This window comes from Opisthorchis viverrini (genome assembly GCF_000715545.1).
Source record: "Opisthorchis viverrini unplaced genomic scaffold opera_v5_135, whole genome shotgun sequence".
Taxonomy (NCBI): Eukaryota; Metazoa; Platyhelminthes; class Trematoda; order Opisthorchiida; family Opisthorchiidae; genus Opisthorchis; species Opisthorchis viverrini.
Genome location: NW_008751792.1, coordinates 80,833 through 95,271, shown reverse-complemented (window position 1 = coordinate 95,271; position 14,439 = coordinate 80,833). Strand labels below are relative to the sequence as shown.

Below are 14,439 nucleotides of genomic sequence, written 5' to 3'. Positions count from 1 at the left end.
CCACATGCTCATTCAAGGTGTGGCGGATGTGATGAACATGACTGATGCTCTATTCATTGCTCCATTCATTATTCTCTTGTTTTAATATTCCATATGCTGTACATATACGCCAATTCGAATACATACTTGCTGGTTGTTACGCTTCGCTGAATTATTGATTTCTAGTTCGTCTGGTTATACCGATGACGAAACGAAACTCAATTCTCACAGTTCCACTATTCTTGACCCAAAATTGTAAGAAGTTCGCTTGCAAAATAATTCGGTTTTACTTTATTACTTTGGTACGTACGAAACTCAATTCTCACAGTTCCACTATTCTTGACCCAAAATTGTAAGAAGTTCGCTTGCAAAATAATTCGGTTTTACTTCCTGTTATTACTTTGATAATATGTAAGAGGTCACTTTCGATACTAAACCACGCAACATCCTGTTAAAATATTTTATGAAAAAAACTCACGGCGATGTTGCGACGTCACAAACGTTTCCAGATAGCCTAATAGCAACGCAAATTCGACGATCTTCATTTTTGTGAGAGCATTCCCGCATCAAATCTGTCTTTTATGCACATTCCCTTAATTATGACCACCTCGTTGGTTGAAAGAAGGCTATGCGTCGGCACCAAATAGGCTATTAGTTTTTGTCAAAGAATGCTTTTGTTAGACGTCCGACTCGAACAGACTGAAATGAAATTGGTCACATTGGAAATGTTGCTCCATAATTCACACGAAGGCTTAATTATTTTGCACTTGGGAGCATTGTGCTTAGCAAGTAGTCACCCTACGGACGTGGGAAGATTAAACAATTCTAATGGAGATTTCGTCTTGTGAGGGATTGCAGGCTAAACTGGAAGCATTGTACAGCTGTCTCACAAGATGCTCACTGGTGATGATGCCGAATAAGGATAATACAGCTGTGCAGTGTTTTCTCCCCTCCTTTCAGCATAGATTGGCTTCAGCTACGGGACATCGGGGTTGATGACGATGTCGCCTCGATTGGTGATGAAACTTGTGCAATCCAGCCGGCAAGCTCGGCGAACACGCCAACAACCAAGCAGCTCACCTGAGCTACCTGTATTTCACAACCTTGTCAATAACTTCGGTCGTTCTACGCTCAAAATGTGATAATCATCCCAGCGGAGCACCCTTACGGCTTCGGATTATCATTTAGTTCGTTGACTACTTCATCAAACAAGGGCGATCCAATCACGTGACAAGGCGGCTTAATCCCAAGGTCAGGCATGAAACCTACGAACAGCGCGATAACTGTAACCCTAGATTTATACGTTTATAGATTTATGGTGATAAAGCAGACCGCTGGAAAAGCAACTTCCACAAATTCCATTACCGCCTTAGAGGGACCGGTCTACAGAAGCCGAAGGACTTCTAACATACTTCTAGACGAAAAAAAACATAAATGCAACAACATAAAATGTTCTTGAATACCACCCAAGAGAGCGACACTTTTATGTGTTAAGTGATCAAGTCCCGCTTAAAAGTGAGGCAGTGGCAAGTGATTCGTCCGGCAGAAGTACACCACTTAGGCAGACATTATCAGCTAATATACTAGGCATGGGCAACTCAGCTACGAGGGTCCGTACGCGATCGGGCAGGTCACTCACGGAGTCAGCTGTGAAGCCTTCACACAGCGTGACAGACACGTGCGCACGCACAAGCGCAGAAAACACGTGACGTTTACACCAGTCACGCCACACATGACGGTTTACCAATCAGCCTCTGGCAAGTTGTCTGCCTTCATAAAGGCCACCCTCGGTGGTCAAATAATCGGGTTGTTTATCTACTGTATCCACTGGTGTATTCACCAGCATTTCTGTCATTATATCGAGTCCACTCTAACCTGAAGCTCGGGAGCATTCTTTACACTAATATATCATTCAACGCGTGTGAATAGCTTTCCAAACGCCGTATGACGGAATGTTCAACACATGCGCAGTTTAACCCTTCACGAGCCTGGATTCTACTTTGTCGGTTTTCGGATATGATTACTCTGTAAAACTTGTAAGTAGTATGATTACTTTTGCTAGAAAAAATGCCTTCATGGCATGGAAAGACTATGCTTTGATCTGAGTGCACACATCGTCACTCACGACAGCTCTTTGTTCCACGGTGACATTAAGTTTTTGGATAGTATGGCAGACTGATAAATCGTTTCCCCTAATTATACGATGGACTTTGATGAAGCACTGGTGACTTGGAAGACGGAATATCTAAAAATAGTCGTTGTTTTGAATAGAGCAACGTATAAGCAAATTCCAGGTAATCGGTTCAAATAACAATAAAAGTATTCAAACAGACCGCACCAGTTTGTTGGTCAAGCGCAGTTTCAACCATGGTGAACAGTGGGCCAAGCAGGAGTGCGTTGCTTAGGCAAGGATTGCCAGCTGTTGCTGGAAAGTAAATAGACAAGACTACCAGGACTGTTGCACCACCTGTTGAACAGGTGACAGTTGATCTCGAAGTTCCTTTGCACCTCAGTGTAGTCGTTCACTGAAAGGATATGTTGTGTTTGACTTTTGACCGTTTACATTAACCAGAAAGAGCGCTTTCATTGCTTCCCTCCCGCAACCTGAATATCGAGAAGTGAGCCTTGATGAGAGTCCATCATTGGCCTGGATGGTGTTTCTGGATTTTTCTTTAGGAAGTGATCGTACTGGGCGAGGGAAGCCTGTCAACCTATCTGAGTTACGACTTCACCAATGTGTTAACTTACTCATCGCTTAACTTGACGAACCGTTTGTGGCAAATGAAGAAACAAGTGCTGTGAAATCTCCTGAAATCAACGATACCGGTCTGATAAGATCACTTCGTTTGCTTGGAGACAACACTCGAGCGTGACTCAAGAAGTTCATTTTACAAGCTTTGATGGCCTTTAGCGGTGAGAATGAGCGGCGAGCAATTCGCTCGAGCAATTCACCGAGGAAAAACACAACATTTGTGTGTTCGTCACTACTGTTTCGATCCGCTGGACAGACAATGTTCGCCCCAAAATTTCGCTTGCACTTCATTGTAGTGGTTCACTTATGGCTGTTGTTGATTTTGACGTTTTGTTTACATTCGTCAGGGAAGTGATTTTACAGTTGGCCTTCCGTAAACTGTGGAGTGAGGAATGCGTGTAGACGTCAGTCCACCGATTTTCGTGATACGCTAGCCGAGAATATGCAATCACGAACTTTTGTTTGCTTCTGGATTTCTCTTCTGAAGTGGAAGTGATCGGACCTGGTGAATGTGAGAAAGCAAAGTTCCTCGACCTATATGTTCTAAAACCCCACCAATGTGGTAGTTTATTGACTTGACCTGACGAGGCATCTGTGTGAAGTGCTCAATCACGCGAAGCAAACAATTCTGAGATCACTGACAACGGTCAGTTGGGACCGATTGCTTCACATGGAACGTACATGGGAGCACAGAGAGGTTTGCGTTGCAAGCTTTAATGAGGCATGGCGTTCGGATACCAAGTTCACTGGAACACCACGAACAATACGTTGTATTTCCGAATATGGTATGCACTCAAGTGACTGGTGGAACTACTTTTTACATAAAATCAATTCGAATTACCGCAACACACAAGCCCTCGTCAAATAATACGACAAACGATTCGCTCTGAATTCATGAATGGTCGCAAAATGTTTTGTTTTGTGTTGACATGTGATGGAAATCGTTGCATTTAAACATGCTTGGTTGAGAGTGTGAGAATTGGGCAGTATTTCAAAATTCATATAGGAAAACAACTCGCACAGATTGTCAGCCGTTATAGAAGAGACCAGCGGAAGTCCCACGTCCCATTTGACCTTTCATTGTTACGATTCTAAAGAGATATTGTGTAAATTCATGTGTAGCACATTAGCTAGCAATCCGAGGACACATCGCTTACTCTCAATAGGTCTACAGCTCTTCTGTGGTCGAATCCCCCTTTAGGATTGTACTATGGTAAACCACCAATGGGAGGCTGTGTTACAGATGAGGGAGCTGCACAAACATGAATGGAATTTCCACGCAGGCCTTTCGGCCTATATTCGCGTGATAGTAAGCAACATATGAACAAACGCACCGCTGTTGTCTTCCACACACCCGAATAGCCAGAGGATCAGTTAACAGAGCTTTCATAGTGGAGAGGAAATTCGATTTCAAGGTCTGGCACTGGTGAATGGTTTGCGTATGTCGGACTGGGGAATTCGCACTAAATGGTTTACCGGTGGGAGAACTAATTTAATCATTCCAGTGGAGTGCACTTTCTGAGGGGTATCTTCATTTCAGGGTATCTGTTTGACAGTGCCACTACGGTGGAAATAGTTATTTGGTATCAAGTCAGTGAGGTTAGTGAGGCAGGTTGCTGGTCAATTGTTACAAGCTTTTGAGCCAGTCAGCAAGTGATCAGTGGTGCACCACTTCAAAAAAAAATATTTTGGAATCTCGAATATCGTGCCAACTGCAACACGGAAAAGCTTATGCGCAGCAGTGCTATATCCTGTCCAAATGCGAGTTAATCACACTCATATATCTTTTCAGTGAGTGACACTTTGAAAGGGTTCCTCACAACGGCCTTTTCCAATCTGATAAGAAGATAGCGCTTTCCGAACACTTTAGACAGTAATTCTATTCTGCCAGCAAATATACATGCCTACAATGGCAAACCCCATTTGACGTCGAAATTGACTACCCTGTCAACGTCCGATAGACCAACGTGTACGTCATTTTGAGGCCGCTCCCATCGAGGGAATGTGTCACAGCTTCCGGGTCTTTTGTGCCTAATTTCATCAGGTGACCAGTCGCTGTGGGTTACTTATCAGTCTTTCCGTCTTTGGGAAGCCGGAGTGATTTACCCCCATCGGTCACCACTCAGTCGTGTATTTAGACTTGGCCCGCTCAATTTCCAGTGGGTACTATGTGTAGTGGGGGGGGGGGGAAGCTTGGCCACTCACTTGGCCGATATGCGTCACGTGATCAATTCTAACACCATCTTTGGCGGACTTTTCCAGATGGTTGCCTATAACTCCTGATCCGTTTATACTCAACGTCAGGTCGTAGCGGCGGCACTTTAGTTTCGTTCACGCAACCTGAATGCATGTACTCAGAAGCCATCCGTACGCGAACTGCGACTCCCATGGTATGATCACGTGGTGTCTGACCAATCAAGCGAGTCAGTTGTGACTCAAACGGCTTTTACCGTTTTAATCACGGATTACAACACGTCATTATTTTGGTTGCGTATATAATTGACCATTAGTTTTGTTTCGCTCCCATCGGCATTGAACAGAAGTGATGAATTAAATTTGATGTTCATCAAATTTACCCGGAATTTATCAATGACTGTCTTACGGGACAGGATTCATTCAAACTAATAATGGCCGCAAAGTACTACTCTTATCCGCCCTCGTGGATTCACGCTTGAACACATCAGTATAAGAACTTACCAAAAGATACGGCCAATCGTCAATCAAACCTGTACTTTGAAGTTTTGGAGAACCGGGTTTGGGGATTCTTCTTGTGTACACTTCATCTCAAATCGACGGGTATTCCATGGAGATGAGATAAGTGTCTCGCTTCGAAACCAGTAGTTTATTTCGGCTAATCTGACAAGACCTCAGGTAATTCATCACTGCCTGTTCGAAGCTCTCCTTGAAAAACTGGCAGTAAAATTCAGTGAGCTCCACTCATGAATCAGCCTAGTTCCCAAACAGTCATACACTTCCCGTACACGTTTTCCAGCCTCCAAATCCTTCCCAATATTATGTCTCCATCGATTAGGTGACATTTTGATGGGGCAAATCCAAGTTCACTCTGCCTTATCCTACGAGCGGCCGTCTTCTGCTTGAGCCATTTGGACGACGTCATTGACTCAATAGCCCATAGTTGCATCTCCGGAGGACGAATGGCTTTTTCAAAAGCTGAAGCGGTGTGTCAACTTTGTTCCCACTTCATGCATTCAGCTATCTGGTTCTATAACAGATGAACATCTTTCCGATCCCAAGCAATACACATACCAGGTGAGGACTGAAACCTGACACAAATAGAACAGGATGCCATATTATCAAGCCCGGATCACACATCCAGACCACGGAAGTCCGGGAGTCCGAACGTTTGCGGACGCCAAAAGCAAAGAAGGCAAATCAATCCACCCATTCGACGGGGAGCTGTGCGCAGTTCTACACGAGCTTTCAGCGCAAGGGACTAATCTTATCTTCAAGTGAGTGTAGTTCACCAGCTGCGAATTTGGAACATTAGAATAATGAAACTATAGGAACCATCCTGACCGGATGAGTGTCATGATGGACGAAATCGATAGCGTGCTACCGAAGTGATTTCGGCAGCCGTGGAACACACCGTAGAAATCATAGCACAGATTTACACTCACAGCCTTGAAACCTCGGTCGCCGGAAAGCAGCCGGTCTACTACCGTTCTGAAATACGCAGTGTTTCCCCGAAAGATAAGCAGAGGAAACAGTAAATTCACCTGAAATTCACCGGGAGTTTGTATTTTCCAACATCCAGGAGAGCAAGGTGTCTTTGCAAACCCCACATACAACTTTGGAACGATTGGATTAATAGAAAATATGCCTACTCAAAAATTAGTATTATTTGTTGTCCAAACGAAAGACATCAACTCTCAATGAGACACAAGCAGGTATGGCATGTTAGTTGTTCCTTGTGAGAAAATGCTTTTCAGAGTATAGGTGACGCTAGCAAAGCCATGAAGTAGAAATTGGCGTTAGACGACCGACCATAAGACGATGTGTCGAGGAGTTAGGAGGAAGAATAAATCTCACCCGATGAGCGAAGATTCCATATGATTCCAAGTTGCACTTGACCTACCACGATGAGAGGATTCGGTAAGATGGACGCCGTCGTTCACCAAACCATTTATTTGACTTTGGAAGTCCTTCCTTGCTAGCAATACGTACACAAAAGTACACTCATAACGACTTTGTATGTATAGACAAACTGACTTTCAGCTTCGGACTCGTACTTGTCTCCTCGATAACAAGATTGGAATACGGTGCCATTTATAACTTTATTTTCATAAATAGTATTTCTAAAAGTAGTTTTTGCGCAGTTGGATGATTTAGTTAAAATTTCGTCAGAGCGGATTTAAGTAAACGGCATCAGTCACTGTATTTAATGACATATTTGGCGGTCAGATGAACCAGTTAACCTTCAAAATTGACAACTTATATTTATCACTTTGACAGAACTCGGTATACAAAACCAAAATCGTCCATCATACACATCCATCCGAGGAATTCAGCGCTTCATTTCGCATCTTTGGCTTCGATGAATAACCGTCACCCTGTCAACGATGCCCATTATAAGTGCCTATAATTCAAATGTTATTGGCTATTCTGCTTGGCATATATCATATTATATTATATCATAAATATATTATAGTATATTATAGCACATATACCGTACCACATCAAAATGTATTAGAGAATTTATATTTGTGAATAGATGGAAATATACAACTGGCTTTCCACAAAAGTAGAGCTGCTCCGTCGTGATGTTGCAATTAGCGCGTGATTGCCCAGTCCTTCAAAATTTATCGCTTCAACTCATATAACAACTCAGAATGAAATGCTCACCTACATGTTTTCCAAGATCTGGGCCTACCTCAAAGGTTTTTGGGATAGATGACTTCCGCTTGTATCTGTCAAGTTTTACGAACAGCAGTCTTATACTTCGTTGCCCTTGCTGTCTACTGCATTCAGTCTTCAGTAGAACTGGCAGTTTTTTATCACTAGCCCACATAAATGCAAGCCCGTATCAGATGGGTTATTGTATCCCGCAAGCGAGGGTGCACAGGAAACATGAGGTTTAGGTGGCGCATACCCGTCTGGTCTGCAGTTACGCAGAAGCATCAGGTGAGAGATCAAATGACTAAGTACTCCATGGCACAGATCGGCAGGGATGCCTCTTGTGAGATGGAGATGGATAGTAAGCAAGCATCCCAGAAACGTGAGTCAACAGTTTGTCAGACAGCAAGGTAATGGAAGGATGAGTACGTTTCCTAACAATTTTCATTAGCTGATCCGCTTTCACATTTTGATTTGTCAATGAAACAAATGTAGTCTTTTATGGTTAGCATTTTATTTGTGTCCCGCCATTCTGAAACGATAAGAATAGTTCACATTTCCGGCGATAGAGATTTAGCAAACCGATGATGCTGTCTTCTGTTAGGGTGATAAACGCGTTTGAGTTACAGCACCCAAACAATGCAAGCGAACTCGGGCCAATTTGACGTTCCCCTGAAGGTAGTCGAATATGTATCTACTTGCATTTCCCATCATTTCTTGATAACTTTTCAAAACCTGTTAGTTGCAAAACCTCCCAACATGATACTTTGTGAAAACAGGTTTATTCACAGTTCCTCCCACACCATGCTTCCAGACCAATCGGGTGCCATGAAGTCTAGCCTAGCGGTGATATGAGAGCTACGCTCTCTCACAAGAAACCGCAGCAATTTAAGCACGGAAAATATGACATCGTTAACTGAGGGAATGCTCATAACCAGTGTTCCAGTTCAGTCCGTTCTACAAAGCTGCAAAAAGAAGATGAGTTGAAGTAGCAGAACATTAGTTTGACGGAAACTCGGGGACTGCGCCTACCTGATGAGCGTCAAGATAGGCTAAACCGATCGTGGGCTGTCGAAGAGTTTTCAGCAACCTTGTGAGTAGTTTCCTTTATGAGTTGAACCATTTTAGCTTTATCCGTTTGTCTGCATATGGGAACAATCCAACTATGAATGGAAAAAAACGAAAAAAATGTTGAATGAAACAGTCATTCAGAAAATCAACCATGTCATTGACATCTTTGAGACATCTTCGGCTATCATTGTCTGGTCAGTAGAACTTCACTAAAGACTGGCAGTCCCGCATCAAACTCCGAATCAGTTTGGTAACCAGCCACAGTGAAACCGGAATCCCAGCTTCAATTTGCCCTCCTGCAATCGATTGTCCAGCCGAAAGACTGAAGAGGTCATAAAGTCAAGCTTAGCTCACACATCCAACCCATAGTTAGCCAACTACCAACTGAAATCTCTTCAGGTTGTACGTGCTATTAAAAACACGAGAGAAACTCAGTCCGACATTTCGGCTAGCAGCTTGGAGCTAGATAATATTTCATCGAAATAGACTAATTTGGAAATCAGACGACTGTATTTCCCCGACTGGGAAGAATTTGGTGATCAATTAGAACATACGACTGGGAAAGTTGGGGAAGAAAATGAATGGGTCTCGTGAATGAGGACTGTTGAAGTGATTCCGACAAATATGTGAACACTGCTAGTTCAAGCAATTTCCAGGTAGTTTACAAACCTGCACTCACATTGGTACTCCTCCAGAAAATACCGTATGCGTGATTGTTTGTAGGCTGTTCATTAAGGCTATTTCATGTTGGATATTGTTTAACCGGTTGAATACTGTACTTTTAAGAAATAACAGCTCGTGACTATCGGATTTCGTCCCCTCACTTAACCGGATGGGATTATCTTAGCCGCGATCTTTCGTTTTCCTTTATGGAAACTGGAAGGCACTTGTCCGTTATTTGTAGGCCGGATGATGCTTTCATGAAGCCTTCACAGTATGGCAAGTTGCTGGAATGTCTTTGTATAGTAAACGGTATTTAGATCACAAGACAAACACAATTGTCCGTAGCTACCCATTCCGTTAAACCGCAAGAATGTCTGAAAAATGTATATAGTGCATTTTTTCCCTGACTGCTGCCAGTGCTTAATAGTCATAACGCTTTCATGAAGCATCTCGTCCAAACTTGGTCCACAGGTGACGGCAGGCGAATCCGATTTCACTGCACACTACAGTATCATTTCGTCAAACTCTTGGGTGCCAGAGTGACGACTCAGCTTGCGTTATAGTGAGTGGTGGATTGTGGCAACCATCGTACTCAAGGCAGTTAGCCAGATTTAGCAGAAATAATTTTCGCCGGATGTGACATTCCGCCCTCCAGCAGCGAATCTTTTCACGATAGGCACACTCAGGTAGGGTTAAAATAATAAGCAGCTCCCAGTTGTTTTAACCAACATGACGGTTTAGAACAGTCCTCCACTTTGAACGTAGAAGTTCCGAAGAGTCCAGCTATCACATAACCAATCAGCAAATCTCCCAAACATATCTCAGTACACGGTGGAGCATGAAAACAGTCACGCGATGTTCCATTTCTAAACTAGAAAAATCTATTTTTGCATCATTCGTCGAAACTCTTCATCACGAAACACTACCCACAATGTTGCGAGAAATACGCCCTTCTCTCGCAATCGATTTTATCCGTGTGGGTTTCATGCGTTTAACCCCCCCCCCCCGAGTTTCCGTCAATTTCACGTTGTCCAAAATAAACGTCTTCGGTTAATCATTGGAAACGTTTTGGTCGACTAAATCAAGCAAACAAGGTCCCAATGTTGAATAAGTTTGTGGCGCCTTTTGTGGGCATTCGAACTTCGTAAACGTTTTTAGCGTCCAGAAGTTTGAACAACTTCGGAAGCATGTAGTAACTGCTAGGACGCTGATGGTCAGCCCATTAGGCTGAATGCCTGTTTCCATCACTCCGGATTCCACTTAGATATAAATAAGCAAAAAGAGTATACCAAAGTTTCATTCTGCCTGCAATCATTCTTGAACCTAGTGGTGTGAATGAGAACCCAGAATGTGCTTAGAAAGCGCCAGGCAAAGTTGTCAAACCTTAAAGTACATAACCTCGACGAACTTCGCCAATGCCAAATCATGCTATCTGGCTCACAAAACAAAAGATTCTAACGAGGAAGTATGACATCCAGATTACCACACTGACAAACAGCACAGTTAATATGGCTGAAGTATGCACTGAATTGTATGCAGTCCTTCATGTGAACCTCTCTAATGTGTCGGAAAGGGTGCCATTTGTGTCCCAGAAGCTTTCCACCCTCGTCACACGCATGGTGCTCTTCTGTTCCGCGAGCCGATTTGCAATGTCGTTGAAGAATGTTCCACCGTACAAAATTCTTGTGACATTCAGGACACGGGTTACTTCTTTCCCCTGATTCTCGCGCTTTTTGAGTTCAAGTTTTTGAAGGTACATAATCAACATGATTTACCTGTGTTCTTCTCACCTGGTTATGAAGTTTGCTTTTATGCATGGATATAGAAAATCACGATCGGTTGAATGAGAATTTGATGTTCCAAGTCTCTGGACAGGTGAACAAACGATTTGTCACACATAGGACAGTTGTAAACTTTGTCAACTGGTTACGGACATGTTGGGTTATCTGGAGCTGCAGTGCACATCTTGAAGATTTTCGACAATATGTGGCATCCTAGCCGATCCGATATTGTCTGCACATGCAGTTTCAGATGGCATTAATCATGTGAGCATACAGTTTTTACAATAAATGTGCATACAATTTGATGGCATAGCGCTGAAACGAAGGGCAAAATTTGTGACCTGGAGATATTTTACGATCACAGAACGACAAATGAGCATGCAGTGCTAAACAGCATCCTGTGAAATACTTCACAAAAATCCTCAAAATTTCAAGTGACTACAGCGGTGTGGAATTCTGGATAGCCGTTCAACCGCGGGATTTTATGCCTAAATTTGACGATATTTTGAAATTCTTTTTCATACATTCGCCTGAACAATGCTGCCTGTACTGCGTGTACTGCTGTAGACAAAATTGCGGGCTTATACCTGATGTATACTTGGTGAGTATGAATCGACCCAATTAATGAGGCCAGTGTACATGTATTTTAATTTGCGAACATGATCAAGTGACTGAGACCAATGACCTGTTGATTGGAGTGATGTGATACCACAAAACGTTGGTGTAAATTTTGCGGGTCAGAAGTTTGGGACGGTCAGATATAGGTGCTTGATGATAGTCTGTGTTGTTCTGTCACTACTAAGGTGTTATCCGTGGCATAAACACGCGAAATCAACGGTCTTCCGTCATGATGATCAGAAAATCGAAAGCTACAAGTTGACGGAAACTTGGAGACTGATAAACCCCAAGAAAGGCGAAACCGGTCGTGGATACCGAAGAGTTTTCAGCAACCTTGTGAGTAGTTTCCTTTACAAAAGAAGGATTCTTTTAACTTACAGCTAATTTCTGTTGTCTATTGCGAAAGCATGGGTTTGTAGCAGATTATAAACGGGATTGTGGTCCCTTATGACTTTTGCGCTATCAGGTCCGCTATGCGGCATTTCGGTTCGGTCGACTTTGGCTATTCAAAGTCACCACCTGTGTAATGCGTGTACTGCGGTAGTGAATATGATTGAGGGGTATGCTGTATCACAAGGTTCTGCTTTCTTGTCAAGGGATCTCATGAAATCCGTCAGGCAGATTCCAGTTCTGCCTTCCTGTTTGCTTGAAACTGATAAGCCTGGGTTCCCGAAAGCGAAACTCTCAGCATAATCAACGCACTGAAGCCCAACTACCAATGTAACGGCTTGTACTACTACTGAGCTTTGTGAGTAGCACGGGGCCATGTCTAAGCTCCGCCCTGATGCCTAAAACGACTTTACAGCAGAGGGGTTTTTCCGTTCGCCAATACGAGTTAGAATCTTTCATTCCCTCTATCACCTGTATGGCGTGTTGCGCAGTGTTTCTATTAACCACACACTTGTTCCCGATAATATGGATAGGAAAGTCAATTCCTCATGCGCTGAAAGCGTGGAACTCGCCTTCTTTTTTGACTGGGATAGTGCCACAGAGGCTAACCACTTTGCGGCGGACTTTCAGTGGAATATCATGAATACTATGTTATCGTTCCAAACACTCACCTGTTCACTCACTTGACTAGTGAAATTCATTTTTCACGAAATGCATTCGAGCGCCCGCAGAACCTATGCGCCCCGTCAAATAATAGAACAAGCACTCCCGAAAAACTGCCTATCAGAGAACAGAATCCCCAGTAAATAAAGCCATTTCAAGGCCATTAACGTATTTGCAACGGGAGTTTTCTTTCACGATGATTGTTCAAATTTTATGTCCTGAGAGTTGTGCAGTGTGAATAGGTAGTAAAGTGGACAACGTACATTTGGCTGTAAATAAAAAAACGCATGACTGAAACTCAGCTTGACATATTGATTATGCTGTCCTCCAAACGCTTTCGTTGTTAACGGACAAACGCGGGTAGATTCCACTTGTTCTCTTAGAAATGACGCAACTTGTCAGGTTTGGGAAAATTTTTGGATAGTGCTTGTTGCGGGTTTCTGCTTTATTGTTCAGCCATGAGATTGTTTGAATCGATAGAACAGCTATAGGACTTCTTACGCCTTAGAGTCCACCGAAATTCTGCCAACAGCAGACAGCGTAGAATATAGAAGTGAACAACAAATGGGTACCACCTACCTCAAAGAATGTTTGTTCCGTTTTCATCATGCGGCAGTAGAATTTGGAACCGAGATTCACCTAACTCCTCAGCTTAGAAAACCCCTTAGTAGAATTTAGAATCGGTCGCCCGGACTAAGGTATTTTGAAACTTGTTCAAACCTTATTCAAACAAGTCATTTTCACCCGAAAAGTACGTGTAAGTAATTGAACAGAACTTTGTAGGAAGCCCAACCGATAAAGAACCCAAGAATGTCGAACGAGATATTCCGCCAAACAAACGGGCGGAAACTCGTATTAACCAAACACATTTAGACGTCTGAACCTTTGTTCTCCAGGATGGTAACCGGCTCAGCTTTATGATGTTCGATGTGGACCGGTGTCTGGGAATAATTTCACTGCAGGGCGTTTCGAGATAGGATCCGGATTCTAGGGTTCACAGAAAGAAATACTGACCATATGATCCGCCTCGTTGTATAAAATGAGGCTATTTCACAGTCTCACACCATTCCTGTGATCTTATTTTTCAAACATACCGTCAGGCCGAGGCCCGAGTATAAATTGAAACCTCGGTTACGGTCATAGTATCTTTTCATAACTCTGCAGTTTCTTTTAAGAAACCGACTGTGCTCTTGTAATTAGTTGTTCTCGTCTAAGGCTGGTTTGTTTATTGACCAGTTTCTCAAAGGAAATATTCTTGTTTGGTTTAATTGGTCATTAGTTGCGGGCAATTACAGCTAGCTAGTAACTCATTCGCTCATTAGGTATGGTATGTTCATTTTCTTCAAGTTTTTCCGAAATGAACTTCAAACCATGTTTATTCACACGTAGAAACGCAATTTTCAACCAGAGTGTAAAGAGTCGCTCAAGTGTGAACACGTTCACCTGTTCAGACGTGAAAATTCAGATGCGTCCAACGTGCATTGTTGGAGTAGTGGTTACACGCTCGCTTCGCATATCAGATCCGCCATTGGATATGCACTGCTGATGAGTTCCAATAAGAGCGAAACTCGAGTCCAGTCATCATCATCATCGAAGACAGCAACAACAGTGTTAGCACTGATGCTTCACTACCGTACAACCATAAGTCTGGTCTACCTACCTATATAT

General features: G+C 43.0%; 2 protein-coding genes across 2 annotated transcripts in view; one reads left to right on the top strand and one right to left on the bottom strand.

The window, feature by feature from the left end:
- Positions 1–6,034: 6,034 nt before the first annotated feature.
- The window catches only part of T265_06517 (hypothetical protein), a gene marked incomplete at both ends in the record, with an annotated part of 12,306 nt that continues 3,901 nt past the window's right edge, over positions 6,035–14,439 (top strand). Inside the window, one exon of the mRNA XM_009171800.1 lies at positions 6,035–6,201. Coding sequence (XP_009170064.1) covers positions 6,035–6,201 — 167 coding nt within the window. The remainder of the gene's footprint in view (positions 6,202–14,439) is intronic.
- The window catches only part of T265_14052 (hypothetical protein), a gene marked incomplete at both ends in the record, with an annotated part of 8,623 nt that continues 5,334 nt past the window's right edge, over positions 11,151–14,439 (bottom strand). The window contains 2 exons of the mRNA XM_009171823.1: positions 11,151–11,265; positions 14,248–14,313. Of these exons, the coding sequence (XP_009170087.1) occupies positions 11,152–11,265; positions 14,248–14,313 (180 nt within the window). The remainder of the gene's footprint in view (positions 11,266–14,247; positions 14,314–14,439) is intronic.